General features: G+C 36.2%; 3 protein-coding genes across 3 annotated transcripts; 2 read left to right on the plus strand and 1 right to left on the minus strand.

Annotated features, from left to right (window-relative positions):
* The first annotated feature begins 563 nt into the window (after nt 1-563).
* On the plus strand, nt 564-16,696 carry LOC110726769 (histone acetyltransferase HAC1-like). The gene is made up of 17 exons (XM_021906274.1): nt 564-1,080; nt 2,014-2,321; nt 4,977-5,088; nt 5,346-5,670; nt 5,752-6,210; nt 6,301-8,063; nt 8,841-9,137; nt 9,249-9,527; nt 10,933-11,061; nt 11,232-11,432; nt 11,548-11,690; nt 11,780-12,092; nt 12,428-12,567; nt 13,626-13,704; nt 14,038-14,430; nt 15,677-15,894; nt 16,016-16,696. Exons 2-17 carry the CDS (start codon nt 2,128-2,130, stop codon nt 16,125-16,127), a joined length of 5,157 nt encoding a protein of 1,718 aa, XP_021761966.1. The 5' UTR covers nt 564-1,080; nt 2,014-2,127; the 3' UTR covers nt 16,128-16,696.
* A 998-nt stretch (nt 16,697-17,694) lies between these two features.
* LOC110726770 (CDT1-like protein a, chloroplastic) lies at nt 17,695-21,863 on the minus strand. The gene is made up of 7 exons (XM_021906275.1): nt 21,399-21,863; nt 20,488-20,607; nt 20,092-20,326; nt 19,370-19,999; nt 19,071-19,272; nt 18,888-18,978; nt 17,695-18,768 (listed from the first exon to the last, which is right to left on the minus strand). Exons 1-7 carry the CDS (start codon nt 21,623-21,625, stop codon nt 18,711-18,713), a joined length of 1,563 nt encoding a protein of 520 aa, XP_021761967.1. The 5' UTR covers nt 21,626-21,863; the 3' UTR covers nt 17,695-18,710.
* Nucleotides 21,864-22,081: 218 nt separating this feature from the next.
* LOC110726645 lies at nt 22,082-23,044 on the plus strand. The gene has a single exon (XM_021906116.1). The coding sequence runs from the start codon at nt 22,082-22,084 to the stop codon at nt 23,042-23,044; it is 963 nt and encodes a 320-aa protein (XP_021761808.1).
* The last annotated feature ends 4,147 nt before the right edge of the window (nt 23,045-27,191 follow it).

Raw genomic sequence — 27,191 nt, forward strand, 5'->3', positions numbered from 1 at the left:
GTTATGACGTTAAAATCATTCATTATAACTAATATGAACAATGGCAGCATAGAAACCGAAAGTCAAGGTTGACTTTGATGTCTAAAATCCGATATTTTGATCTAGCAAAAGCATGCAAAAGACTCAAGGTATAAGACGATTATTTCTCAGTGTCAGTGTTTAAGGAATAACACCGAGAAAGAGCGTAATCATTTCGTTTGTCCTTTTCCTTAGCTTTAGATGAGTTTAAACTCCACATCAAAAGAACAAGTTGCATCTTATAATAACACAAAAAGCTCATCAAATAACTGAAAATAACGAATTTATAAAGTCATCTCTTTTTAGTTGATCAGATTAACACGCTTTCGGGTCAATATCTCATTACCAAACTAAGCCCAAAAAACACCATGTGTTATGTTTGGATTTTGGAACATGACTTCTAAACTCATTTAAAATCTACACAAGTTGATGCTTTAATCTTCAAGTGTTTATTAGAGTTAAAAATAAAAGAAAATAGACAATAACAAAACATATATGGGAGTAAATTACGGTCAATGATCATATGAATTAAAAAAAAAAAAAAAAAATAAAACAAAAAAAACCCAAAAAAGGAAAAATAATATCGAGGCTTTAAACTGGAGTCCGAAACTCAGCAAAGAAACGTCGAACAAAGAAATTAGGAGAGAGAAACAACGAAAGTTAGAGAGAGACTCAAAGGTTAAGTTTTTACAATCAAATTTGGGAAACAAAAATTCAATCAACTTGCAATCGAATTCAATCCCAGAAACCCCAATCTTATTATCTTACGTTTTCAATCCTCAATTTTGACCCCCCTTTTTTTTTTGTTGAAAGTTAGGGTTTTGTCGTGAGAACCCTAATCGGTGCAACTCAATTTGAAATTGAACAAATTGGGTCGGTATAAATTGGGGCTTTTGCTACAATCGGAATTTAGACAACGTATATAGGAGGATCTGGTTCAATAAGTTCACGATCATCGTTAATTAGTCTGTCAATTGTTGCACCGAGCAACCGAAGCACCGTCATTGTGGTTAATTTAACTCAAGTTATTGGGGTTTCTCTCTGTTTTCGATTGAATTTAAGGTATGGAGTTGTGTACTTGATTGTTGTTTAATCGTGCAATGTGAATTGAGTTGTGATTGATTGTTCTTGAATGGTGCAGTAATCTCAGTGTGAAAAGAAATAGTTTTTATCAATTTGGCTTAAGTATTGGATTTAATAATACTTTAGAAGCTGATAAATTAATATTAGGGTGTAATTGTTTGAAGGGAATTTACCCGCCAACTTTAATGTTGCTGTGTATCATATGTTAGAGTTGGTAAAGATGATATTTTTACTGAAGTTGATGTATTTGCTCAATCTGTACTTTTTATTTTTTTTTAGCATTGGTGAGTATAGACTGATAGCTGCGGGTCCTTTTCCGTTTTTGTGTGATCGTCGCTACACGATACTATATTCAGTGCTTGCATTTGAAATCCGAGGTCTGTTAGAGTAGTAGGCAATGGGATGCAATTTATGTGTATTGGATGTTAGTGAGAAGTGAGAACTAAAGTTGTAATTGGACATTGTGTTGCTGCAAATTGCAACTGTATGGATATGCTGGGGCTTGTCTTTAGTCCAGCGTTATCTACATTTGGATGTATGAATTAGTTTCCTTTTTTCTGCATAGTGTCTCTGTTCACAAATATTGTTTTTATTAGAACTAAAAATTGCTTCTCTGGTTCACCTTCTATTTATAAATATGACATTAGTATATTAGATAAATGCTTCAGTCAAAGAGACAAGGTACTATGCAGCTTTACTTATAGTTTGATTTCCTTTTCATAATAATCTGTACAAATATAGGTTTCACTCTGTGGCTTTATCCTAGTAAATATGCTTGTTACCTCGTTATTGCTCCCTTCATCATTGTAGGAGTGAATTTGTATATTCGTTCTATTCAATGTTCAACCGAGGAAGTGTCAAGTTTGAGCTTTATAAATATGGAAGTTTCTTTCTTTTTCTGTGTCCTTGCAGGTGAAGTGTTGTCCTTGCAGGGTAATCAATAATGTACTGGACATGAATTTTGAATTGACCTTCTTATGGTGAAGCTGATGCACTTTCAGGCTTTTGGCATTTTAAGAGTTGAAAATGAATGTCCAGGCACATATGTCAGGTCAGATCTCTGGGCAGGTACCTAACCAGGCTAGTAATCAGTTGCCTGGACTGCCTCAGCAGAATGGAAATACATTCCACACGCAGGCACAAAATCTTGGTGGTCAAAGTAATCAAGCAATGGTGGATGCTGAACTTACTAAAATTCGACTGTTTATGAAAGAGAAGATGTAAGATCTTCTTTTAAATTTTTTGATCCATCATTTTTATAATTGGCTGTATTTGTTGCTTCTGGCTCCTCTTTTCTTGGAAGGTGTAAAAAGAAATTATATATCACGAATTAAGTATACTTCTGTAGTCCGGTTAATCATCTCCAAAAGACGAAAAGTGACAACCTTCATGAGATTCTAAATATAAATCAATTAAGGGGTTTATAATTTCTTCTGATGGATTTGATTGACCCAGTGCTTAGATTTTGTGTTTCTTAAAATAGTATACCTTTATGCTTATATGTATCTTAAAAGCCTTTGGTTCTACTGCTTGCTACTCTACGACGATTTTAGTTCTTTGGTGCAATATGGGTTGTTTTTTATTATGCATGAGGCATGCGTTGATACATTTTTGGCAGTAGTGGATCTTTAGGTCAGTAGGTGAGGTTTGATGTTAGTTTTCTGGCATGCACATCTGTTTTTGTTTTTAAATCTTTGTTTTTAGCTATTGAATGGAGCTGTTATGATTGGGTTATTTTGTCTATAACATGTGGGTGCCTTGTTTACAAATGGTACGATTATGTCTGCGTAATGTCGAACTTTAAATTACTTGATGCATTCAGTTACAACCTACAAGGCTGCAACGCACAAAATTATGGATATCATTTAAAAAAAAAATCTTTATTGTCATGATTTGTCTTATATTTTTAACATGCGGTTTATTTATCGCATCAAATCATTATCCCTGTGGGCATGCGTGCAGTCTTGTATCTGTTAAAGAGGCCTTAAATTGAAAGCTGGCTGATCTTTTTGTTATGTTTTGAAGAGATTAGTTGAAAATGACAAATAGTTATCCTAGTTATGTAATTAGTCTTATTGCGATCTAATGCTGAAAATTTATCCAAGCATGATTATTTGAACTTTTAAATATGATATTATAGGACAAAGGGGGTAATACCAGTAGATGGTTAGTCATGAAGCGGATTTATAATTGTATGAGTAGGCTAGTGTTGAATTTTGATTTTCCCTCCTGTCTTCATTAGAAATCTAGGGCTTTTCATATTTGTTGATGTTGAACCAGATTTTAGCAAAACTCTCATTTGTCCTAGCTGGCTTTTAATTTTTTTTAATTGACGTATTTTACTCCCTCCGTCTCTTAATACAAAGCCTCTTTTGGTTTTTGTGCGGGAATTAAGATAGTTGTAGATTTTATAAAACTAAGGATTAAAAGTGCGTATGTGCATGTGGGGTTAGAGAGAGCTAAAGAGAAAGAAAAAGTAGTTGGGAATAGTTGAAGAGATAGATAGAGAAAGTATTGGGAATTGGTGTTCAAAGTAAAAAAAAGTAAAGGAAAAAAGATGACAACTCATAAAAAGAGGGTAATAATGTCAAAAAATACAACTTTTAAATAGAAAGAGGCATTGTATTTTGGTTTACCAAAAAGGAAATGAGGCTTTGTATTAAGGGACGGAGGGAGTATTACTTTGAGTGGTGTTTTCATCTTAAGTATGTGGGCCATAACTATCTGCAATTGCCTGAGTATTTGGTAGTTCTTTCTATTTCCCTCTTGTCCTTGGGTAATATGTCTTATTATAATAGACTTGTAGTATTATGAATAGTTGTTAAGTACAGCACTAAAACTAGGTGAAGGTCCTCCTCGTTGATTCTGTCATTGGATTAGTACTGTTTCTTCTATCTATGTGCTTTAGTCTGTCCTGTTTCTATGTCACTTGGACATGCTATAATTGCTGCTGTACTTGATATGACTGGAAACGTATTGTGCAGTTTGAATATCGATACGATCCAACACAGATACAACCTGATACAATGTACTTGCCACAGTACTGGTGTTGTTACAAACACTATAGTGCATTTAAAACTTAATTAAAAATATAAAAAGTATGTTTTAAAAAAAAATGCAAATTGTCAAATGCCATATCTTGTCCATGTATCTAAAATTAGGACAGCCCCTGCATCCAACCTTTTTTTGTTTACTGTAACAAACACTCTCATATTCAACACCTTAAATCTAGTCCAGGTTAACATAGTGTATTATGCAGTTTACATTTTAAAATATGCACAATTGTAGGCATTTTGTTCCACTCTCAGCACATGTGTATGTTTTTATTTATTTTTATTATTAATTTATTTTTTTACAGCTTTGAAGTGAATTAGTAATGTTTGCAGATCATTTGTTGTTTAATTTTTTAAATATATTTCATGGGATTTTACTCAAGTTGTTATTAATGATCTCATTGAGGCATCTTTAGGCATCTTTGCAGTGTGCTCTCCCTCTCCTGATATTTGAGCTACTATCTATTACAGTCAAGCTAGGATTTATGTGCTGCATATGGGATTGCTTGCTGTTAGGGGTTTTGTTGAACGTAAATTGCATAATTTGCTGCTCTTTTTTCTTTTCAAATTATATCTTTAGACGAGTCCGTAGTTTATATCCTATCTGTTTTTAATCTCTTGGCGTACCTGATATTATTTGGTCAAGTTCCATGATCTGGTAAGTGGTAAATGGTTATTCTGGCATTTTTTTGGCTGTTGATAGTTTTTCGTACATGTTATTAGTATCTCTATATGTGTAGAAAATTCTATTGAATAGTTACTTTCTTAGATTATCCTGCACTGCTGGTTTAGTGATTAACATATAATTTACTTTGTTTCCAGCTATGAGACTCTAATGCTGAGGCAACCAAACCGGAATGATGTTGTTTCAAAAAAATTGCGAGAACTTTCAAGGCGCTTGGAAGAGGGGCTGTTTAAAACAGCTTCGTCAAAGGTAGTCCTTGGCCCTCTCTCTTTTTGCTCCTTGGGTATTTAATGTTTGTTTTCCTGGTTACATTCCATGTAGTTGATTTTATCTTTTTCCTTTCCTTTTTCTTTTTCTTCTCTGTTTTGGTGTATGGTTTGGTTGAGTGTGGATCAAAGAATTTCTTTGTGTAATTTAGTTACATATTTCCTTGTTATCAACTGCTTTTCTGGGTCTTCAATAAACTTTCTTGTTGCCTTTTTGTTCTTGATTGAATTCTGTGACAGGAGGAATACATGAATATGGAAAGTCTCGAGTTCCGTTTGCAGGGATTTATTAGGCGAGCACCACAGACCAATCATGTTCCTCAACCGACACAATTTATGAATACTCCTACTCCTGTTGGTACAATGATACCAACACCTGGTATGCAACAGCAAAGCAATGTAAATTCAAATGTGATGGTATCATCTGCAATGGATCATTCTAATATGACCACCACAAGTGCTTGTGGCGGCATCTCATCCTCAACTCAAGGCATGGGAGGCTTGATGCCCAATTCCAATGGGTCATTTTCCAGTATTAGTGGTGGTTCTTTCCACGGAGCTGATGGTGAGTAAATTCATTACTCAACTAAGTGATGTTATATGGTTTTGTACTTTTGCCTTTTATCTGATAGAATATGCTGTGCAGGGTCTCTGTCAAATGGTTACCAGCAGACCCCCTCTAGTTTTTCCATGAATTCTGGCAGTAACAATGGAATGGCTGGGCAGAGAGTTATGAGCCAAATGATTCCCACTCCTGGATTCAGTAGCAATAATAATCAGGCATATATGAATGCGGATAACACTAGCAGTGGTGGTGTGTTATCTGGTGTTGATTCTTCAGGTGTGTCACAACAAGTGCCACAAAAACATGTTGGTCAAAATAGTCGCATGTTACAGAACCTTGGTAGTGCGATGAACAGTGGAATGAGGTCTATAATGCGGCAGAGAGTCCAGAGTGGGCCTGTGAACAGTGGATTTGGTAACAATCTTCAAATGGTAAATGGTTCAGGCTCATCAGATAGCTATATGACCACATCATCTTACGGCGCCTCTCCTAGACCTCTGCAACAGCCCCATGATCAACATCAGCGCTCTTCTGTGCAAGGTTCTGCCTTTTCATTTTCCCTTTTAATCTACTTGTGAGTTTTGATTTATGCTTGATCAATTTAGCTGATGTATCAAGTTTGTTTGGTAGGTGATGGATACAGGATGAGTGCTGCTGATAACTCTGGAAGTGGAAATTACTACAACAATGGAGCTCAGGTTGGATCCTTGATGAATAATCAGAATGTAAATCAAATGAGACCTCAGGCAATAAGCAGACCTAACTCGCTAATGATCCAAAATAGTACGCAAAGTGTGCAATCAGCTTCATACGCAAGGCCTCAATTAGCGGAACAAGTGGAAAAGTTAAATTTTCAATCATCACCTAGAGAGAATCATTCGCAGTCTTATGCTAAACAGTACCAACAGCAGCCTCATTTGATGCCGCCGCAGCAGCAGTTTGCTTCAAGCCGTCAACAGAAGCAGTCTAGTGAGCACCAACAATCTTTTGGGAGAAATGATCAATTTGTTCACTCCCAGATAACATCTGACCTCGGCAGTCGTGTGAAATCTGAAACAGGAGTGGAGCATCATAGTGAGGTTCTTCAGACACAGGTTTCTTCTGGGCAGCTTCAGCTTCCAGAATCACACAATCAACTTCACCATGATTCGAATGGAAATCTTATTAGAAGTTCTCATTCATCTTTTGCTCCATCAAGGTCTCAAGATATGCACTCTACGCTCTTGCAAAATCCTCAGCATATGATGACTGATGAGGCTACAAATGAATACAATAATATGTCTTTTGGAGTACAGCCAGAAGCACAACTAAATGGTCAATGGCATACTGAATCTAATAGATCGTCACTGGCTGGAAATATGTCTCATGAACAGCATCTACAAGAGGAGTTACGCCAGAGAATGGTGGGGCATGATGAAGCTCAGTGCAATAATTTGGCTTCTGAAGTGTTTACCATTGGCCAGAATGTTGCTCCTAGAAGTGCTATGGATCAATCCAGAGTAGTTACTACACCCTGTAACTCCGGGAATACCATCCGTGAGCGTCAATTTAAGAATCAACAGAGGTGGCTTTTGTTCTTGCGTCATGCACGTGGATGCAGAGCGCCAACAGGTAAATGTCCAGAGCGCTATTGCCTTGAGGTGCAAAAGCTATTGAAGCATATAGATAGCTGCGATTCTTCTTCTTGCAACAAATCTCGCTGTCATGCAACCAGAACACTTATCAATCATCATAAACATTGTGCGGCTGCCAACTGCCCTGTTTGTGTACCTGTCAGAAATTTTATACGTTCACATGGAAAGGGATATGTTCGTAAGGATTCTGATTCTGGATTGCAAAATTCAATTGCTGGAAATTGCAGACCATCTGAGTCCGGAGAAGCTAAAGTTAAAGACAATCTAAAGCCTTCTGATATAGTTGTTCAACCTCCAGAAAGTCAACCTGCTGTCAAACGCCTAAAGCCAGAGCCTTCTCAATCTGCAGCTCCTGAGAGTGGAAGCATGTTTGTGCCAGTTAATGCCAACAATGCATCTCATGTTTCTCACAGTGTACAACCAAAAGCATATGAGAAAAATGAAAACACTTTACAGGTTAAGTCTGAATTCTCTGATGTGAAGATGGAGAGTTTGGCTGTTTCAACTTCTAATGTTTCTGAGGTGAAGAACATCATAGTTGACACTTCTAATCAGTCGGATGGTGCCTCGTCCTTGGCTAAGGAAGAAAGTGTCAAAAATGAAGAAGATAATGGTCAAGTGAAGCCAGAAGAAGTGGAGTCTCCTGAACCTTTGACAAAGTCCGGAAAGCCTAAGATTAAAGGAGTGTCCTTAACTGAACTGTTTACACCGGAGCAGATTAAGGAGCACATTTCTGGTCTTAGGCAGTGGGTTGGGCAGGTTTGTCTTAGTTTCCACCTTCTTGTTTTTACTGATAATAGTTCTAATCTTTTGCTAAACTAAATTTGATAGCCCTTTAGTTATTGGAGATTAGGAATTTAATTTTCTTTGCTTAAGTATGCCAGTTTGTCCTCATGTTTTCTCTTACATCCTTTGATTACTGATTTTTTCCTTTAATTTTCTCGTAATATGGAAATGGATGATAAGCTGTATGTTATGCTGTTTATTTAAGTTTGTGCTGCAAATATGCTTCTTGCGAGATGTGTTTTAGTTTACTGCCTGTTATTTATTGCCAAGGTAAAAGAAGGGGATCCAGATACACTATCCTTGTGATTCTACTGAAACTAATTTTCATTGTTGGCCTAAACTTTGTTTTTTTATAGCCAAAGAAAATGATTTTTTTTTATTGGGTCCATCACGGCAAGGATATTTGGTGATTGGAGTCATTGGACATTGAAAGGCTGAAGATTTCTGTTTTTATTCTACTAATTTCTGCAATGTCACTAGATTATCATCAAATTTTTGGCTGTTGTGTTGAGGTGTTTCTTTACTGATCACCTCTTTTGAGTATTTGAGTTTCTTATTGTTGTGGATCCATGAGGCAGGTCAGCTACATGTTTGAATATAATGTCTTTGTAATCTGCTTACAATTTTGTGCTGTGATATGCCTTTGTAACTGCGTGACTCCGGTCAATGTTCAATATGAAGTACTTTAGTTTTGGGTGCCTTACAGTAAAATTTACTTGTTATGTCTAATCTCTCTTTTATTGATTGCAGAGCAAAGCAAAGGCAGAGAAAAATCAAGCGATGGAACACTCAATGAGTGAAAACTCCTGTCAGCTTTGTGCTGTTGAGAAGCTCACATTTGAACCACCACCTATTTATTGTACTCCTTGTGGTGCTCGAATAAAGAGAAATGCAATGTATTACACTGTGGGAGCTGGTGATACACGGCACTATTTCTGTATTCCATGCTATAATGAAGCTCGTGGTGACACAGTTTCTATAGATGGAACTGCTATTCCCAAGTCGAGGCTGGAGAGAAAGAAAAATGATGAGGAAACTGAAGAATGGGTGTGTTTTTCAGTAGCTTGTTTTATGTATTTGCAGCCAAAGGTTCTGCATAGGTTAATTGTAAATCTGCAAATGCTTTTTTTTTTAATCATAATTTTTGCTTCTTTGCAGTGGGTTCAATGTGATAAATGTGAAGCTTGGCAGCATCAGATCTGTGCCTTGTTTAATGGAAGACGGAATGATGGCGGTCAAGCTGAATACACATGTCCTTTTTGCTATATGCAAGAGATTGAAGGGGGGGAGCGCAAGCCATTGCCACAGAGTGCTGTTCTTGGGGCAAAAGATCTGCCTAAAACGATTCTAAGTGACCACATTGAGAACCGGCTATTTAAACGATTGAAACAAGAAAGACTAGAAAGGGCAAGAGTCCAGGGAAAAAGTTATGATGAGGTAATCTTCTATTTGAATTTTGGTGATGTGTAGGCAATTTGTTGAATTTGTCAAGCTTTCATAATATGAATTTCATTCAAGGTGAGTAATACCCTAGATCTGTCGATTGAAGGCAAGATAATTCACAACAGAAATTGGTTAAGCCAATTATTCGTGGGGTTCAAGTGATCCAGCTGGATGTCTCTGGAGATAGCAACTATTTTCATTGTTGAAAATCCCGCTCCCTTGTGGTTGCTGTTCTTTTTCTTTTTTATTTTCTCTATGTGGCTGGCTGTCCCACCCCGCCCTCCTCTTTTTTTCCCTCCTCTTTTGTGCTTCTGCTGTTTTTAAAAGTATGTGACGTGTTTTGTTATATGTGTTGTGTTTCCATGTTCATGTCCAATTTTGAGGCAGTTACCCGTTAGCTTACAATTTTAGAATTACTGTACCAGATTCTCAGATCTGTACTCTTATCTGATTGTTAACTAGAGTCTAGGTGCCGTAGAAATAATTTAGAGAAAGTAGGCTATTAGATTTTCTGCAAAAAAATATTATAAATCTCCTTCAAACACTTCTGAGGACCTTCAGATGTATGCAGCTGTATTTCAATGCAGTCCGATGCGGGGAATAAATAAATCTTGTCAAATGGAGGCAATAATATATAGATGGTCATATATTGCGCAGTTTGTGAAATTGTGACCGTTTTTAGCATATAACACTTCATAGTAGATGTTGGAGAAAGTGTAGATTGGACTGCATATAGTGAACCATCTATTTATGGTATTTGGTAAATAGTAGATCAGTTTCAATCTCGCATTGGATAGTATATATTACAAATTATATCTTTCCTCTGTCTTTTAAATTCACATTTACTTTTCCGTTACATTGCCCAGCTCCCACCCCCTTTTTTAGGCAATGACAATTTATCTCCTAAAATATTGTGCACTTAAAGTTTAGTGGCTCTGGGACGGAGGGAGTATTCTCTCTGACTTGTGTTATGTTTCGTTTGGTTGCTTGTGCTTTAGATTTATTCTTATACTATAAATATTGAACAACACTTACATCAGGCATCACTGTAGGGTGTCATACAGTCATAGTGAAATGGATGTATTTTGTTATATGGTAAACTAATGCTACTATGCTAGGGTATTAATCCTCAGAAATTTGTGCTTCAACTCATTTTTTTATAACCTTTTGGTTCTGAATTTGATTTTTTAAATATATATAATACTATTCTAAAATTTGTAATATATTGTGATGAAAACTATTCTAAAATTTGTATTTGATTAATAAGTGTTGAAAACCTTTTTCTAAAATTTGTGTAACGCATTTAATTATCTGAAAATGCATAGTGTCATTGAGATTAATATATATGTGGCTGTATCAGCTCCATAACAACTGGATGGTAATCTTTGGTATTTGTCAGGTTCCTGGAGCAGATGGAATTGTTGTTAGAGTTGTGTCATCTGTTGACAAGAAGTTGGAAGTGAAGCCAAGGTTTCTTGAGATTTTCCGTGATGAGAACTATCCTACTGAATTCGCTTATAAATCTAAGGTGTGATGTTGTTTTGATTTTGGCACTTTATATAACTTATTAATTTGACTATCTAGGCTAGAGGAATGTCGGAAATTTGCTTATTAGAATCTAATTTTCTTTACAGGAAAATTCAATTTGATTATTCAATTTTTCTTACTTATCAATTTTGCATGTGCCTCTTTCTACAGGTAGTTTTGCTTTTTCAGAAGATTGAAGGAGTAGAAGTGTGTTTATTTGGAATGTATGTTCAAGAGTTTGGCTCAGAATGCCTGCCTCCAAATCAGCGCCGTGTTTATCTTTCATACCTTGATTCAGTGAAGTATTTTAGGCCTGATGTAAAAGCAGTGTCTGGCGAAGCTCTCCGTACATTTGTTTATCATGAAATCTTGGTATGTTTTGGGTTTTTTTTTTTTTTTTTTTTTTTTTTTTTTTTTTTTTTTTTGTGGGTGTTAATAATGATTGATTAGTATTTTTCATCTGAAAAAATCATGTGCCTCTTTGCAGATTGGTTACCTTGAATACTGTAAGAAGCGGGGTTTTGCAAGTTGTTATATATGGGCATGTCCACCTTTGAAGGGTGAAGATTATATTTTGTATTGCCATCCTGAAATACAGAAGACACCAAAATCTGACAAATTGAGGGAGTGGTAAGATAAATTGAATTTTCCTGTAATGATTATATTTTAATCCCTCTTTGTTTTTGATTAATGACAAGACGTTGATTTTTATGCTTCAGGTATTTGGCAATGCTAAGAAAAGCTACGAAGGAAAATATTGTGGTTGACCTAACGAACTTGTTTGATCATTTCTTTGTACAAACTGGCGAATGCAAGGCCAAGGTCACCGCAGCTAGACTCCCGTATTTTGATGGTGACTATTGGCCCGGTGCTGCAGAGGATATGATATATCAAATTAATCAGGAAGAGGAAGGTAGGAAACTCAACAAGAAGGGAACAACAAAAAAGATGATCTCAAAGAGGGCTCTTAAAGCATCTGGGCAATCAGATCTTTCTAGCAATGCGTCAAAGGATCTTCTTTTAATGCATAAGGTAATCTTCGTATCTGTCACTAACACCTCTCTTTTTCAGTTGCTGCTGCTGCTACTTGTATTTGCTTTTTGGTTAGCCTTTTGTCTTTTGGGTCTTGTGTCTTTGTGCAATCAAACATAATAACATTCTTTTCTAAAGCGTTAATGAATAATTATAAATACAAAAAATAAATATTTGGAGAGGTCAAGCACTACCATGGGGACTATCTTACAATTTATTTGCAGTGATGATGATTTCACAGAGGTCAATATATAGTGCACTTATCATCTTGTAGCTTATGCTGTAATTACCTTTAATATCGTGGCTTTCTAATTAAATTTTGATTTGTTCTGCAGCTTGGTGAAACGATTTCCCCAATGAAGGAAGATTTTATTATGGTTCATTTGCAGCATTCATGTACCCACTGCTGTTTGTTAATGGTTTCCGGGAACCGCTGGGTTTGCAATCAGTGTAAAAATTTTCAGCTCTGTGACAAGTAAGATCCTAGCTGTACAATTATGATCATGGTGCTTCATATAAGTTTTTTTTATTTTATTATTGGCGGTCTATTCGGTTTTCGGTTTGGATTTTGGTCAAATCCAATCCGATCCAAAATAAAATTCGGTTTTTAATTTTCAAATCCAATCCGATCTGAATTTTTCATTAATCCGATCCGATCCAATCTGAATTACAATTCGGTATTTGGATCCAATCCGAAAATCCGAATTATTATACATTGCAAATTTTTAGAGTCTAAAGTGATTACTCTGTATAAAAATAAAAAAGCAATTATAAATTTGTACATTATTAATACTACATCTGATTTTTTTTTTTTTTAGTTGCAACTTTGGGGTATTATTTGAGAGATATAAAATGTTCCGAAGTTGCAACTAAAAAAAAAAAAATCAAAGGTAGTACAAGTATTGAAAACATAGTTTTACATAATTTATATTAATTTAGTTATCAACATAATTTTACATGATTGATATAAACAATCAATATTTGTAAAAGCATGGTTTTATATTTCGGTTAATTCGGATCTTTGGATCCAAACAAGGTCAATCCTATCCGATCCGAAAATCCAATTTTTAAAAAATTTCAATAAGATCCGATCCGAATTAAAATTTGGATCCAATCTGAATTAATTATTCGGTTTGGATTAGATTGGATTTCGGTTTTTATCCGAATAATGGACACCCCTGACTTACAGCCACAATCTTGTTATGAATTAGCTTTAAATAGTGCTATTTCAGAATTTTGGATTTCCGAGCAAGTTTTATTCTGGTCTTTTGCAAATAAACCTATCTTTTGTTTTCTTTGACTATATATATATATATATATATATATATATATATATATATATATATATATATATATATATATATATATATATATGTATGTATATATATATATATATTGCTGGATGAAGTTGTTACATGTACATTGTAAAGGGAATTAGGGAATTATATCAATGAACTCCCTGACTTGAAAAATAGGGATTTGGATTTATTTATGTATAATTGTATAGTTAAACTTGAGTTATTTTTATTGTAGGTGCTATGAAACAGAACAAAAGCGTGACGATAGAGAAAGACATCCTATCAACCAGAAGGACAAGCATGCACTTTATCTGGTAAGCTGTTGTGCCTGTTGGATTTGAATGAGTAATATAGTGATTATACTCTCCCTCTGTTTATATTTGGCTGTCTCATTTGGAATCTTGCTCAGTTTCCTATGCAATATTGTAATAAATTAATGATAATGTCTTTAGGTACGTTTTACGTGGAAACTTAAAATTGAGACGAACCTAACAAGTTCACACGACTGTGTTTTGATATATATATATATGCTTAAAGAATTAGGTTCCATTTGCATTGGAATCCAAGTAGGTCATTAGTAAAGAAACGGAGGGAGTATGATTATCTTGCATTTTTTGTTGATTTGAATTCTTATGCTAATGATCTAGGTTGAGATTGCTGATGTGCCAGAAGATACCAAGGATAAAGATGAGATTCTTGAGAGTGAATTTTTTGATACCCGACAGGCATTTTTGAGTCTTTGCCAGGGGAATCACTATCAGTATGATACTCTGCGTCGTGCTAAACATTCTTCCATGATGGTGCTTTACCATCTTCATAATCCAACTGCCCCAGCATTTGTGATAACATGCAACATATGTCATCTTGATATTGAGACTGGTCAAGGTTGGCGTTGTGAAACTTGTCCAGATTATGATATTTGCAATTCTTGTTACCAAAAGGATGGAGGTAGGGATCATCCTCATAAGCTGACGAATCATCCTTCCGCGGCTGATCGTGATGCTCAAAACAAGGAAGCAAGACAACAACGTGTTGTACAGGTACCACTATTTGCATTCCCCTTAACACCTCCCCCCCCCCCACCCCCCTCTCCTTACTTGGAAGATTATCTATTATACACCTGCCAAAAATATCCACAAATCTTTTGTGGGTTTTTTAACCTGTATATTTTGTCTCGTGCAATGTGCAGGATTTATATATAATTGTTGTCCATAACTGCTATCCATTTTTATTTACTACATATTTATCCAGAGAAAACAGGATACCTAAGCTTATTATTGCTATGTAAATATGTTGTCATGGTTTATGGAGGATAGTGGTTAGGCTAGAAGTAGATGGTGGCAAGTTGGATATTCAATAGTGGTGGTTTGATAGCATCATAAGTTACCATGGTGGTTATGGATATGAGGGAGATATGAGAAAACATTGCAGTACTAGAATAGCACTACAATATGACACTATTCTTTTTCCTTGTGGTTATTTTGCGCACTTATTAACAGCTTATCACTTGATTTATGATTATTGTCATGTTCAGAGTCCTCTGGAAGAGTGTCATATATATGCAAGTATATATGATGTGGGGCCCTTCACTAACTGTTTCTCTTTTTTTTTTTCTTTTTACTTCTCCTGTCTATTAAATAACCCTACACACTACCCTAGTACTTACTGCTTACTCTAATTATGCGTATCCAAACTTCAGAGGACACATAAATGAGAACTGAGGGAGCATATATTATCTTTACAAACATAATTTTCCTCCCAACTTTGCTGTTTCTGAAGATAAGTGGTCATTTAGCTACTGCTAACACCTAAATTCATTAGATATATACTTAGTTAAGTATTATCGTGTCACACTTCTTTTCCCACTCATGAAGAGGTGAACATACCTCTCTCCTATCTCCTTCCCCAGAAAATTTCTCGTATTTTTATCCTTCTAGAATCAATGAATGCCTATGCACTTTTACCTGATGAAAAAGGTGATTGGCTATTTATCATGGATCCTAACGGAAAAAAAAAAAAACAAAATATAAGTACTATTAAGAGGAAGTTGTGTTAGAATAAGAAAGTTACTCTAGTGAATATCCTGACTTAGATTTGAAGAAAGTTTTAAAATATGTTTTTCTTTTTGTTATTTGGTTAAATACCATTAGGGAGAGGCTGTGTTATAGTTGTATTATTTATGTAAGAATTATGCATCTGTCCAACTTGACTTTATGATCTCCTTAAGTTCCAAAGTGCAGCTCTCTCTCTGCATCTTGTACTAATATGATATGCTACATGGTCCAGCTCCGAAAGATGCTTGATCTGCTGGTGCATGCATCACAGTGCCGTTCACCACATTGCCAGTATCTCAATTGTCGGAAGGTTAAAGGTCTATTTCGTCATGGGATACAGTGTAGAATTCGTGCATCTGGGGGTTGTGTTCTTTGCAAGAAGATGTGGTATCTTCTTCAACTTCATGCTAGAGCTTGTAAAGAATCTGATTGTCACGTACCTCGATGCAGGTTTGTAGCTCAAGCTCTTAGTTACTGGAAGAAAATTTGTTTCCTCATTACCCTATTATTCATCAGATAAGTGGAGTGTATTTCTCAAGCTTTTTATGTTTTATTTTTTACCTATCTGCAGAGATTTGAAAGAACATCTAAGACGGTTGCAACAGCAATCTGATTCTCGTAGACGAGCAGCTGTGATGGAGATGATGAGACAGCGAGCTGCAGAAGTGGCTGGCCATGCTTGATTTGTGTACATATTTCTGGACATTTGGAAAGAGTTTTCCAAAGACTTGATAGATGGTTAGTGCTCTGAAGAATACTCATGCCGTAGCAGTAAGAGAAGGAAGTCTTCTACGGGAGAAGAAATGTGGATTAAACCTCTGTACAGATTCAATATGCAGAAGTGATTAATATGGTAACATATATATCCTGCCCCTGAGCATTTCCTTCCGAAGACGCTGGGTGGAATTCTTTTGCAATTTGGAGGGAAGAAAGTATTTTATTTCCAGGGCACTCATCCTCAATGCTTACTGGCATCTCATAAATGGAGCACCGGTGCTAGTGTTCATCTTTGTGGTGGTGGTGGAAGACTTGGTGATTCTTTAATTCTATCCTTTGTGTATTTTCTACAATGCCTCATCAATGGTGGCAAGTGTACTATAGTATGTCTTTATATGTACGAGAAACATTCCTTTTTGTGCAATGGAGCGTAGGGGATGTTTGCAATTCTTTGCTTTCTACCTCCTATATGTTGTTCCCTTTTTTGTAGAATATTTATTTCATTTTGGAAAGGAAAAAGAAGTTACATCTCAAAGTTCTCTTGTGCTAAATGCATTATGATTATCGTCCAATAGTTCCAAACTTCCAATAGTAACGCTAAGAAAGTAGTGCTTCTTAGATCTTGTGTATATTCTAACTTCATACTTCTATGATTGAAGAAATAAGATTTATCTTCTACAAATTCCCAAAAAAAACAGCTAAACAAATACGTTCTCTGTTGTATTTTTTTGATTGTGATATGTACCTCTTTGAAGTTCAAAACAATAATGACATCTCTAATTTTAGACACTTTTAACATCCAAAATGATTTTCACCCTGGACTTGTATAGTTGTATGGATCAAAATCAGAGGTAAACATGGAAGCTCAAAAGTATATGTGAAAGTATAACGGCTGAAAAAACGAAGTATGACTCATGATAATTACTCAAAAATCCCGTTTTGTTTGTCCCCCCGAGTAAAAGTCACATTTTTAATTTTTGGTTCGGAGAAATTGATGGGAGAGAGAATTAGAGAAGTGGTGCGACAAAGTGTAATGAGAATAAAATTGTAATGTTTCACAAAGTAATATGGGACAAACTTAAAGGGACAAAGCTAAAAAGAAAATTAGAGCAAACATTAAGGAACAAAAGGTGTAAAAAACGATGTGTTTGGCAAAATTCCACTAACCTACTTTATTCACAAGTTTTAAGCATATAAACTATAAGAAAAAAAAGTCAAAGTTAAGTGTTTGAACTTTGAATAGTGTGAATGCCAAAATCTTGTAATGTTACAGAAAATAGAAGTAATTTCCTTTCCAAAAAGAAAAAGGAAGATTAGAGAAAACAATCCAAATTATTGACTATATGTTGAAAATGATCAAAATCATCCCTAGTTATTTTGTTCAAGTACATTCAATTTTATGTCTAATTTGCAATAGTAATCATCCAATTTCAGTCACTCGCATAGCCTCTTAGGGAGAATGATTAGTTCAACAACCACCATGGCCTTCCTTGTTTAGCTTTCAGACTCATTTTATGAAGCTGCCCTGCCATACCCTTTCATCTCTATATCTATAACATGAAGTGGTATCTGGGTTTCAGCTTCGAAAAAGTACTTGATGTGCTAGTGCATGTAATACATTGCCCATAACCACGTAGACAGTATTTAAAGTGCAGGAGAATTATTGATATTTTTTGTCATGATTGAAAGAGACTAAGAATTCTCACTATTTTTTAGACTCATGGACCGAATTTCAGATGGGGCGGTGTTCTTTGCAATAAGATGTGTCTTCTTCAATTTCATACTCGAGATGGTAAGGAATTTGATTGTCAGACCTTGATGCAGTTTATGATCTTAAACTCTTAAACAACCTTTTTTGCTTTTTCTTTTTATATCTTTGATTCAATATCAGGAATTCAGGATTCAGGAGCATGTTTCTCAGATTAGTTTGTTTTCTGCATCTACAGAGATTACACAGAACCTGATACATCATTTCAGCTGTCTGATTCTCGTAGGTGAGCAGCTGTGCAGGATAGATGATGAAACCACTGCTGAAGTTGCTGACAATGCTAGTTTTTTGTATGAACAAATTGAATCTGGGTTCATAAACAGCAAGGATAATGTCAAAGGTGCACAAGCAAGGTCGAGTTGAGTTGATACTCCCTATTTTCTCTTCAGTGTGGATGAAAGTATACGCCTGTATCTTCATTGTTTTTGGGATTTAATAGAAATTCCCTTTTATGGATAATCCTTGTGAATACAATCATTAATCACCCATGGTACTTAAATGAAGAGCAGATTGAGCAAAATGAACCTGTATATTAGGAAGATATGTAAGTGGAAATAAACATTTGGTGGACACTATGAAATCAGAAAACTGATCTTTATAAATAAGGTAAATTAGCCAATTAGGCATGCACTAAGCATATACAACCTGCAATATGGCTGAAGGGTTACATCTTACATACATGATTCATCCATATCACCTTAAATAGCAAAAAAGGAAATAAATAAAAAAAAAAATCCTATTTACTTTTTCTCATATAGTCAGACTCAAAAGCCTTGAAGTCTCAAATTGCTGATAACAGCTTGGCACGTATTGATTCCGGACATGAAGCTTTGTTGAGGCTGCAATTGTCATAAAATACGAACATCAGACCATCACTAGTAACACGTAGAATATATTGAGGTGCTCTTGTTGAGACTTGAGAGTCAATTGATTGAAAAAAGAATTCAAGAGAACCTACCGAAGAAGAGTATCTCCGCTGAGAGACTGTTGTTCAGATATGCATTCTGGGGCAACTTCTCTTAGCAACTGAAACTGCGCTTCGACCTCATCTGCAAACAAAGATCACGATTATTCTAGTCAGAACAGCAACAAAATGTTCCAAGTTAGTTTCAAAACTCAAGAGGATGAAGCAAACCCTTACATTTATCAACTATGTCTAAATGGCCAGTAATTAGTTTGTAAATAAGTTCCTCTTTCGTGACAATGGGACGCCTGATAGACTGGAACAAAAGAAGAATCATGTCAAAGAGTTTAGGTACTCCAGCCATCAGTTGTTGCCGCCTTTTTTCTTGTGAGACTGCCAAGCCCTGGTCTTCTAAGATTTTCTGTTCTTTTTCTATCAACTGCAGTAGGATTATTGATTTAGATTCTTCTCATACAATGTTTACCAAACATAAATTATGCAGCACAATCAGAACAAGAAAGCATAAACTAACTTACCGATTGTAAAAGGTCATCTGGAAGCACGTTCAGGACATCCTTGGAAACATTAGAGCCTTGAGCTGGGCAGCAGATTTCTTCCTCCCCAACTTGACTGAGTTGATCCTCAATATCATTGCTGCTCTGGTCAAAGTTTAGGGCCCTACGCTTAGCTGACTTGTTGGGTACATCACTACAACAATCATGATCTGGGGTCATCAGAGGGCGTTTTGGTGGTAGCAATACAGGTGTGGCTGCCATCAGCCTTGCTGGTGTTGAGTCGAGTTTTACAGGCGTTGAAGCGAATTTGACAGGTGTTGAAGTGAGTTTGGCAGGCGTTAAAACAAGTTTGGCCGGTGTTGAAACAAGCTTGGAAGGCTCCGCATTAAATTCGACTAAGCTAATGGAAGATTCATCTTTAGCCTCAATGACAGTGTCCTCCTTTATGAGGGTATCCGACAAGCAAGATGGCTTTGCTGGAGAGGACTCAGAGACTGAAGCACCCAGAGACCTTGATGAGAAACGCTTCTTAAAAGACGGAGCAATGTGCAACTCTGCTGGTGCAGCAGGGGTTCTACACAAGCTTGGTTCAGGTTCCTGCTTTGGCTGATAGAACAAATGCGGTAATTCTCCCCCAGGAACAATATCATCCTGAATAGAAACAAAAAATCACTCAATAAATTCATAGAACTATAATGTTAAAAAAAATGTACCAAAAGTTAATTTAGGAAAAACATAAATACCTCATCATGGGTTCTGAAATAATGAGTGAGTCGTGACTGGAAGATCTCTTTCAACTGAGAAAATCCACCATTGCCTTTCACGTTCTCATCAGTTGCCACTACATTTACGTCAAGAGACACAAGAAGATCCTCCTTCATACAATTTGTTTCTCTATCTTGAACACGGATTTTCTTTACCATAATCACCTCTGGCATGATGTGCTTCAATTGAGCCAAGTGATGTAATGTAAACCTCCTATAATATTATTAAGAGAAATACAATATTATTTAGAGAAATTCCACAACAATTTAGCTAGATGAACTGAAAAATAACAATTACTATGCAGAAATAAAAATATTGTTATTGTAAAGTAATATTGAATTACTGATTGCTGAACAGCTGAGTTGTGTATTTACCTATTCGTCAATGACTCAACACTACGAGAAAGCCGAGTAAGTGTTGATGGCAATTTTTTTAGTCGGAGTAGCCGAATTGAACTAATCATTGCATTGAAGAACTTGAATAGCATCTCATACCTGTTGATTAAGACATTATAGGATAAGTATATTGTTCAACTGTTAACAAGCATCATAAAACCATATCACCTCAATTAGCAATACCTCATTTTTCAAAGAACAATAAAACAAATAACTCCAATATCATTTGAAATGCACAATTGTCAATTTGTCATCAGATTCATAAGGTGCGAGGATCCGACCCGGAATCGGAACTAAAATTCTATTCCTAACTAATCAAGCTAAAACAAGGTCTCAGATTCATACAAGTTTTGCATACAAAATAACAACAAAGTAAATAAAAACACCGGAACCCTAAACCTAAAGATTATTTTCAATTGCTCCAATCATTCAATTGTAGCTTGATAACACATTTATTAGGGGATAAAAAAAAACCCTAACTTCATTGGATTCAAGAAGTTATCAAATTAGTTCTTAAAAAACACCAAATTAGTTCTTCAATATCACCAAATAAAACAAATGGAATGCAGATTAAACTCAAATAAAATCTAATTTTCGAAAAGAAAGAACATCAACCTAGTACCAAATATTAAATTCCTAATTTCCGACATATGTTGAACACCCAAAATCCCAAATTCACAATTCTCGTCATAAATTTAAATAATTTCTACAATCAACCTCGAAAAATTAATCACATTAACATCAATTAACACCCATCACAATGTAAAGCCCAAAAAAAATAAAATTTAAAACTCCTGAAAAATAGCTCATTCATAAAATGTTGAACTAATTAAATTAAAAATCACACAAATAAAAAAAGAAAAAGTAAAAGAAAGTAGAATCAAACATACTTTTGGGGCAATAATCCATTGCTGATCCCAGAAACTCCATTACTGAGCTTGGGACGATCCGACCCGGAATCAAAAGCGGCGCGTTTGGATTTAGCAATGCGGATCTGACGGGGTTCAGGAGTAGCAACCATGGGAGTAGTAAGTGAAGAAGAGGAGAGAGAATGAGGGTGGTTGTTCTTGTAGGGAGTTGTTTTTACTATTGGTAGTGATGATTCCCAAGACTCCATTTTTGGATGAATTTGTTGGTTTTAGAGGAGGGAGAAAGTTGAAGTTTTCTGGGTTATTGCTGGAAAATGGATTACAGTAGAGAGAGAAACTGGAGGTTGAAGAAATGAAGGAAGGAAAAATGGGGTATATAAATTATAAATGGAGAAGAAAGAGGGAGTGAATTAGGGTTTTTTGGCGGGAAAAGATTTTGCGCCAACATTTTCCCGGTAGATTTTGTGGGCTTTACAATTATGGGCTCTCTCGCCCACTTATACCGTGGGCTAGTCCGCCTGACCCGTTTATTTAAAAAAGTAATAGTTTAATAATTTTTTAATTAATTGATTATGTAGTATATTTTAGACGAGATGACTTAAATAATCTCCCTTGAAAGAAAGGGTCATACTCTCTACTTGCCTAGGGTCTTGCTGCCGGTGTACCGGATCTTCCTCCATTCTTGGTCGCTCTCTGGCTGGGTTATGGCAGATGAAATTGTTTCTCGATATGCTAACCTTCATCTGGATGAAGAGGAGGGTGGCGTTGTTGACTTAGGTGTGGTGGAATCTGAACAATTGACGGAGAAGTTTAATTTGATGCTAATAGGCAGACTCGTAACTAATAGACCATATAACGTGGAGGCGTTCAAATCGACGATGATTAAGGTTTGGACCCTATCGAACAAATTGATTATTAGAACTTTGAGCCCTAATCTTTATGTATTCCAATTCTTCCATTGGAGGGATAAGGAGAAAGTTTTGACGGGTAGACCATGGTGTTTCGATAATATGTTACTGGTGCTCAAAGAGATTGAGGGAGGCGAACAACCCGAGCAAGTGTCTCTGTTCCATTCCCCTTTTTGGGTTCGACTAAGAAATTTGCCATTTAATTGTCGATCGGATAATGATGTGCGTGAGCTGGTGATAAATTTGGGGGATTTAATGGAGATTGAAAAAGATGTTTTGGGGCTTGATCGGTTTCGGAGAGTGAGGGTAATGATTAATGTGCCGAAACCATTAAGAAGATATCAAAAAATCAGAGATAAGGGAGGCAAAGAGGCTATTGTTGAATTTACATATGAACGCCTTCCTTTTTTCTGTTATGCGTGTGGTGTCATAGGCCATTCGGAGCGAGATTGCGCGATGATTTCTGAAGAAGCCAAGAAGAAGCAGTTGGAGTGGGGGAGATGGCTTAAGGCATCTCCTAGAAAGGGGAGAATGAAGGAGCTAGAGGAGGTGGAGGCGGTTTTATCAACTCGAAAACAATTCTTTATTACTCGACATAACAAGGTGGAGGATGATGAAATTGCTAATAAGGAAGTGCAGGAGCTTGATGTGTTAGAGGGGAATGGGTATTTTGAGCAGCCTGGTTCGATGAGTAGGAAGAATAAAGAGGTTTATGGGGAAGTCACCTCTGACGTGCATTCGAAGCCCTCTTGGAAGTGATAGTGTGGGTTTAGAGGAGCAGTTAGTGAATGAGGGGGATGTTGATGGGGCGTTGAAGGGTAATTTGATGGATACGAATGATGTTGATCAGGTGAATGGGGTGAGAGTTGAGGTGAGTAGTGAGAGTGTTGGGGCAGCAGCCAGGGGAGTTCAATGTGGGGAAGGGTGGGAGTGGGGGCAAGGTTGCTGGGAAAGGGTGGAGGAAAAATATTAAAGAAAAGGGAGGGGAGGGGGGCATTGTGATGGACGTTGATAAGAATAAATTACTGGGAAAAAGGAACAGGGAGTTTAATATAGGATTAGTGGAGGGGGAGGTGATGAGTAAGAAGGTGATGATGGATAACTCTTCTGATGGTTGGTGATTGGCGGAGACTGTCGATGAACAGTCCCGCAGAGCTCCATGAGTATTTTGTGTATTAACTGTAGAGGGCTGGGCAATACTTCTGCAGTTAACAATCTCCGAAAATTAGTACGGAGAGAGGCCCCGTCTTTCATTTTCTTGATGGAGACGAAACTGAGTAGTGGTGAGATGGTGAAAATTCGTTCAAAACTTGTTGGATATAAAGGATTAGCAGTTGACAGTAGGGGGAGAGCGGGGGGTGTAGCGATGTTTTGGCTGAAGGATTTTGAGGTGGAGCTTCGTTCTATGTCCTTACACCACAATGATGTGAATGTCGTGAAGGGAATTGGTCCTATTAGATGGCGGTTGACTGGATTTTATGGGTGGCCAGAGGTCCATCATCGTCATCTTTCATGGAGTTTGTTGGTCGGTTTGGCTAATGAAGATGATAGTCCGTGGATTTGTGCAGGGGATTATAACGAGATTATTTCGGACTCCGAGAAGAAAGGTGGGAGGGATAGGGCAATGTGGCAAATGGAGAATTTTCGAGAGGTTGTTGATTCATGCCAATTGCGTGACATTCCTCATAGTGGTTACTCTTTTACATATGATAATGGACAATGGGGCGATGATAATGTACAATGTCGCCTTGATCGTGCTCTTGCAAATCAGTGTTGGGTGGATGCCTTTCCACGGAGTTAGGGACTTGTTATTCATAGCGGGAGTGGTCGGACCATGCTCCGATCAAAGTTATTTTGGATGAGCAGGAGTGTAATCCCCCATATTTTTAAAATATATTATAAATGAAATTATATATTATTTATAATATTTATTTGTATTTTTCTGGAATTTAATTTCAAAAGTTTCAATTTTTAATTTTGGGTCGAAAATTATTTTGGTACAAACTTTTATACATACCTTCATTCTATAATTTATGTCCTAACAAACAAACCTAACCCACTTTACTTAATTGATCCATTAATTTTGAGGCCCAATTTTACTACTTACCCTACACCACTCTCTCTCCTATAAATACCCCATACATCCCCAATTTTTTCCCCACACAAAAAGGTTAGTAAACTCTCTTCTCTTTATTTTATTTCTCTTATTTTCCCTTTATTTTTCTTTTCTTTTATTTTTTTTCCCTTCTTTTCCCTTTTTCTTTTCTTTTCTTTTTTTTCTTCTTTCCCTTTCCTCCTCCTTCACGTGAGGAAATCCTCACTCACACCACCTGCCGCCTAGCCACCATCGGCGCCTCCTTACCGCCGCCGACAACCACACCAGCAGCAGCGCCCACCTTGGCTGCCGCCCCTCTCTCTCTCTCCTTTGTTTTATTTCATTTATGCTTAATGTTTGATTAATTAGTTTTGGGTTTTGATTTTATAGTATAAAGTTTATATTTTTAGTATCAAAATCATGTTTTTGATGTTTTAAACTAATAATTTCAGATTATAATTGTTGTTATAATTTTCAGATTTTATAATTTTAAAACCTAGGGTTTCAATTTATTTAAATTGGGATTTTAGGGTTCTTATGACTTATTAAATTGGGGCTTTTGTTCCTATTGGATTTCTATTGATTAATTAAGCATAAAAAAATATTTTTAAGGAAGTTTTAAGAACTTTTAATCAAATTTATATTGCTGGAAATTTGTTTAAGTGTTAATTTGTGATTATTGGTTGTTTTCTAGGAGGTGATTATTCCTTAGGAGACTTTTAAGTGATTAAAAGTGGCACAAAGGAATGTTTACACGAGGTACGTACGCGTCTACTTCGTTGTAAGTAGTATCATGTTTAGGTACCAAAGAAAATAACTTAGTTTTATGATTAGAGAACACTTGGATGAAAATTGTTTGGTTATACATTTAATTAATTCATGTGCTTATGTTTATGAGACATGTTTTGGTGAAATGATTATGTTTGTATGGAATTATGGATGCAAACATGTTGAATTATATTGGATTAATTGTTTGTATGGAATGTTGATACAAGCATAATTTTATTGGATTGGTTTGTTAACCACATTTGGATTATTAAAGGATTGGAATTGAATGATTTAAGTGGAATGAATTTATTAATTATTCCACAAGGTTGTTATTTATTTTATTTATTAATCAAGCATGACTTGTTAGTATGTTGAGTAAAAGTGGATTAAGCCGAAATGGCTAGGTGGGTTGATTATGTTCAACAATTTGGATAATTTGGAAGTTTAATGAAATTAAAGGCCAATTTGTGATGTGATCACCATTGTCCTAAATAAGATTAAAAGTAAATTGATGTATGATTTTTATGTATGGTATGTTTGATTGAGTCGGCTATTAATTAAAATTGTAATCACGTAAAGTGAAACATGGATGAGCAATAAAACTCTAGAAAGCGTGCACTTCTAGAGTATTGACAATTATGGGTTGGGGTACACGTTCCGAGGCTTGTTTGATCAACATGTCCTCTTTTATTTTGGTATTTACTTTTTATTTTATAATGAAAGTTAGATGGGATCCTAGACTAACTTTGTGAGAATGGAGTCGCGCCCATTCTTGCATCGCGCTAAACTTTTATTTTAAATGGTCATTTGGGACCAAAATGATTTGGTGGATTGGACAACCTCGTCTATTGCTTACTCCAAATTAAATTAATTAAATTAAATATAAAGAGTCAAGTGTTTGGAATTGATTAGCAAGTATGTTGAGTCGATTGAATTGTTTAAGTGTGGAGTCTTGATTAATGAATTCGAGTTGTATATTTATTTACTTTAACTAGTTGAGCATGCTAGGTTTTGTGCGTTGTAGCTTGTATGTACTCAACTTTGCTGATTGCGTGCTTTTGTGTGTTTTCTTTTGGTCATGGCCTTCGCCTTTCAATGACCCTGTGATGATCCAATTATTACACTTGTATTATTGGGGAGCAGTATTGCACAGGTTAGCTTGATGATGTCAAAATCGGTGATTTGACATACGCATTGTCAAGAGATTGGTGTGATTGAGAGTATTCGTTCTTTGTGTTGAACTTATTTATGTTTTACTACTTTAATTATGTTTTGGGACTTTAATTATTGGTTTGGTTTTAAATAAGGGCCTTTATGGTTCCAACTTGTAAGCTTTGACTTATTGGTTTTCTAAATTTTATTATTTTAACATTTAAGTTGGATTTCCGCTGCAATACTTTGATAGAGCCTTAACGTTTTAACACGTGGCGGTAACATGCCAATGGTTCTCCTCTATTTTTATTTAAAGTAAGTGGTTTGGAAAAGGGAGAATTATTGGGGTGTTACAAGGAAGGGGTTGACAAGAGGGTGGAGGAGAAACTCTTTCAGTTCGAGCAGCTATGGTCTGAACATGAGGGTTGTGAGGAGGTAATAGCTCACGCGTGGCAGCTTGGGGGAGCATTATTGGAGCAGAAATTGGAGGCTTGTGCTGCAGAGTTGCGGTTTTGGAGTAATAGGGAGTTTGGGAAAATATTTAGAGAAATTAGGGAAAAAAGGAAAAGGCTGGGCGTGTTGAATAAAGGGGGGTAGTGCGTGAAATTAGTAACTTGCTTCATCAAGAAGAGATATATTGGAGGCAGAGGTCGAGGGCATTATGGTTGGAAGCGGGGGATCGCAATTCGAGCTATTTTCATTGAAAAGCTTCGCAGAGGCGGAGTAAAAACAGAATTGTGTCTTTGGTAACGGAAGATGGGATTAGATACGGGGGTGTGGAGGAGATTCAAGGGGTGGCCACTAATTATTTTCAGACTTTGTTTTCATCTTCGTCGCCGGAACATTTTGATGAGGCATTGGCGGGTGTGGAGAGAAGGGTTTCCGATGAGA

This window comes from Chenopodium quinoa, unplaced genomic scaffold (assembly GCF_001683475.1).
Source record: "Chenopodium quinoa cultivar QQ74 unplaced genomic scaffold, ASM168347v1, whole genome shotgun sequence".
Lineage (NCBI taxonomy): Eukaryota > Viridiplantae > Streptophyta > Magnoliopsida > Caryophyllales > Amaranthaceae > Chenopodium > Chenopodium quinoa.

Bases quoted from the DNA above. Each gene is read 5' to 3' on its own strand.
- LOC110726769 (XM_021906274.1), top strand. From the start codon at position 2,128: ATGAATGTCCAGGCACATATGTCAGGTCAGATCTCTGGGCAGGTACCT. The intron at 5,671-5,751 runs GTGAGTAAATTC...TATGCTGTGCAG, and splicing joins TTCTTTCCACGGAGCTGATG to GGTCTCTGTCAAATGGTTAC. The intron at 13,705-14,037 runs GTAAGCTGTTGT...CTAATGATCTAG, and splicing joins ACAAGCATGCACTTTATCTG to GTTGAGATTGCTGATGTGCC.
- LOC110726770 (XM_021906275.1), bottom strand. From the start codon at position 21,625: ATGGAGTCTTGGGAATCATCACTACCAATAGTAAAAACAACTCCCTAC. The intron at 20,608-21,398 runs GTATGTTTGATT...CTTAATCAACAG, and splicing joins AATGGATTATTGCCCCAAAA to GTATGAGATGCTATTCAAGT. The intron at 18,979-19,070 runs GTAAGGGTTTGC...CTTTGTTTGCAG, and splicing joins TTTAGACATAGTTGATAAAT to ATGAGGTCGAAGCGCAGTTT.
- LOC110726645 (XM_021906116.1), top strand. From the start codon at position 22,082: ATGGCAGATGAAATTGTTTCTCGATATGCTAACCTTCATCTGGATGAA.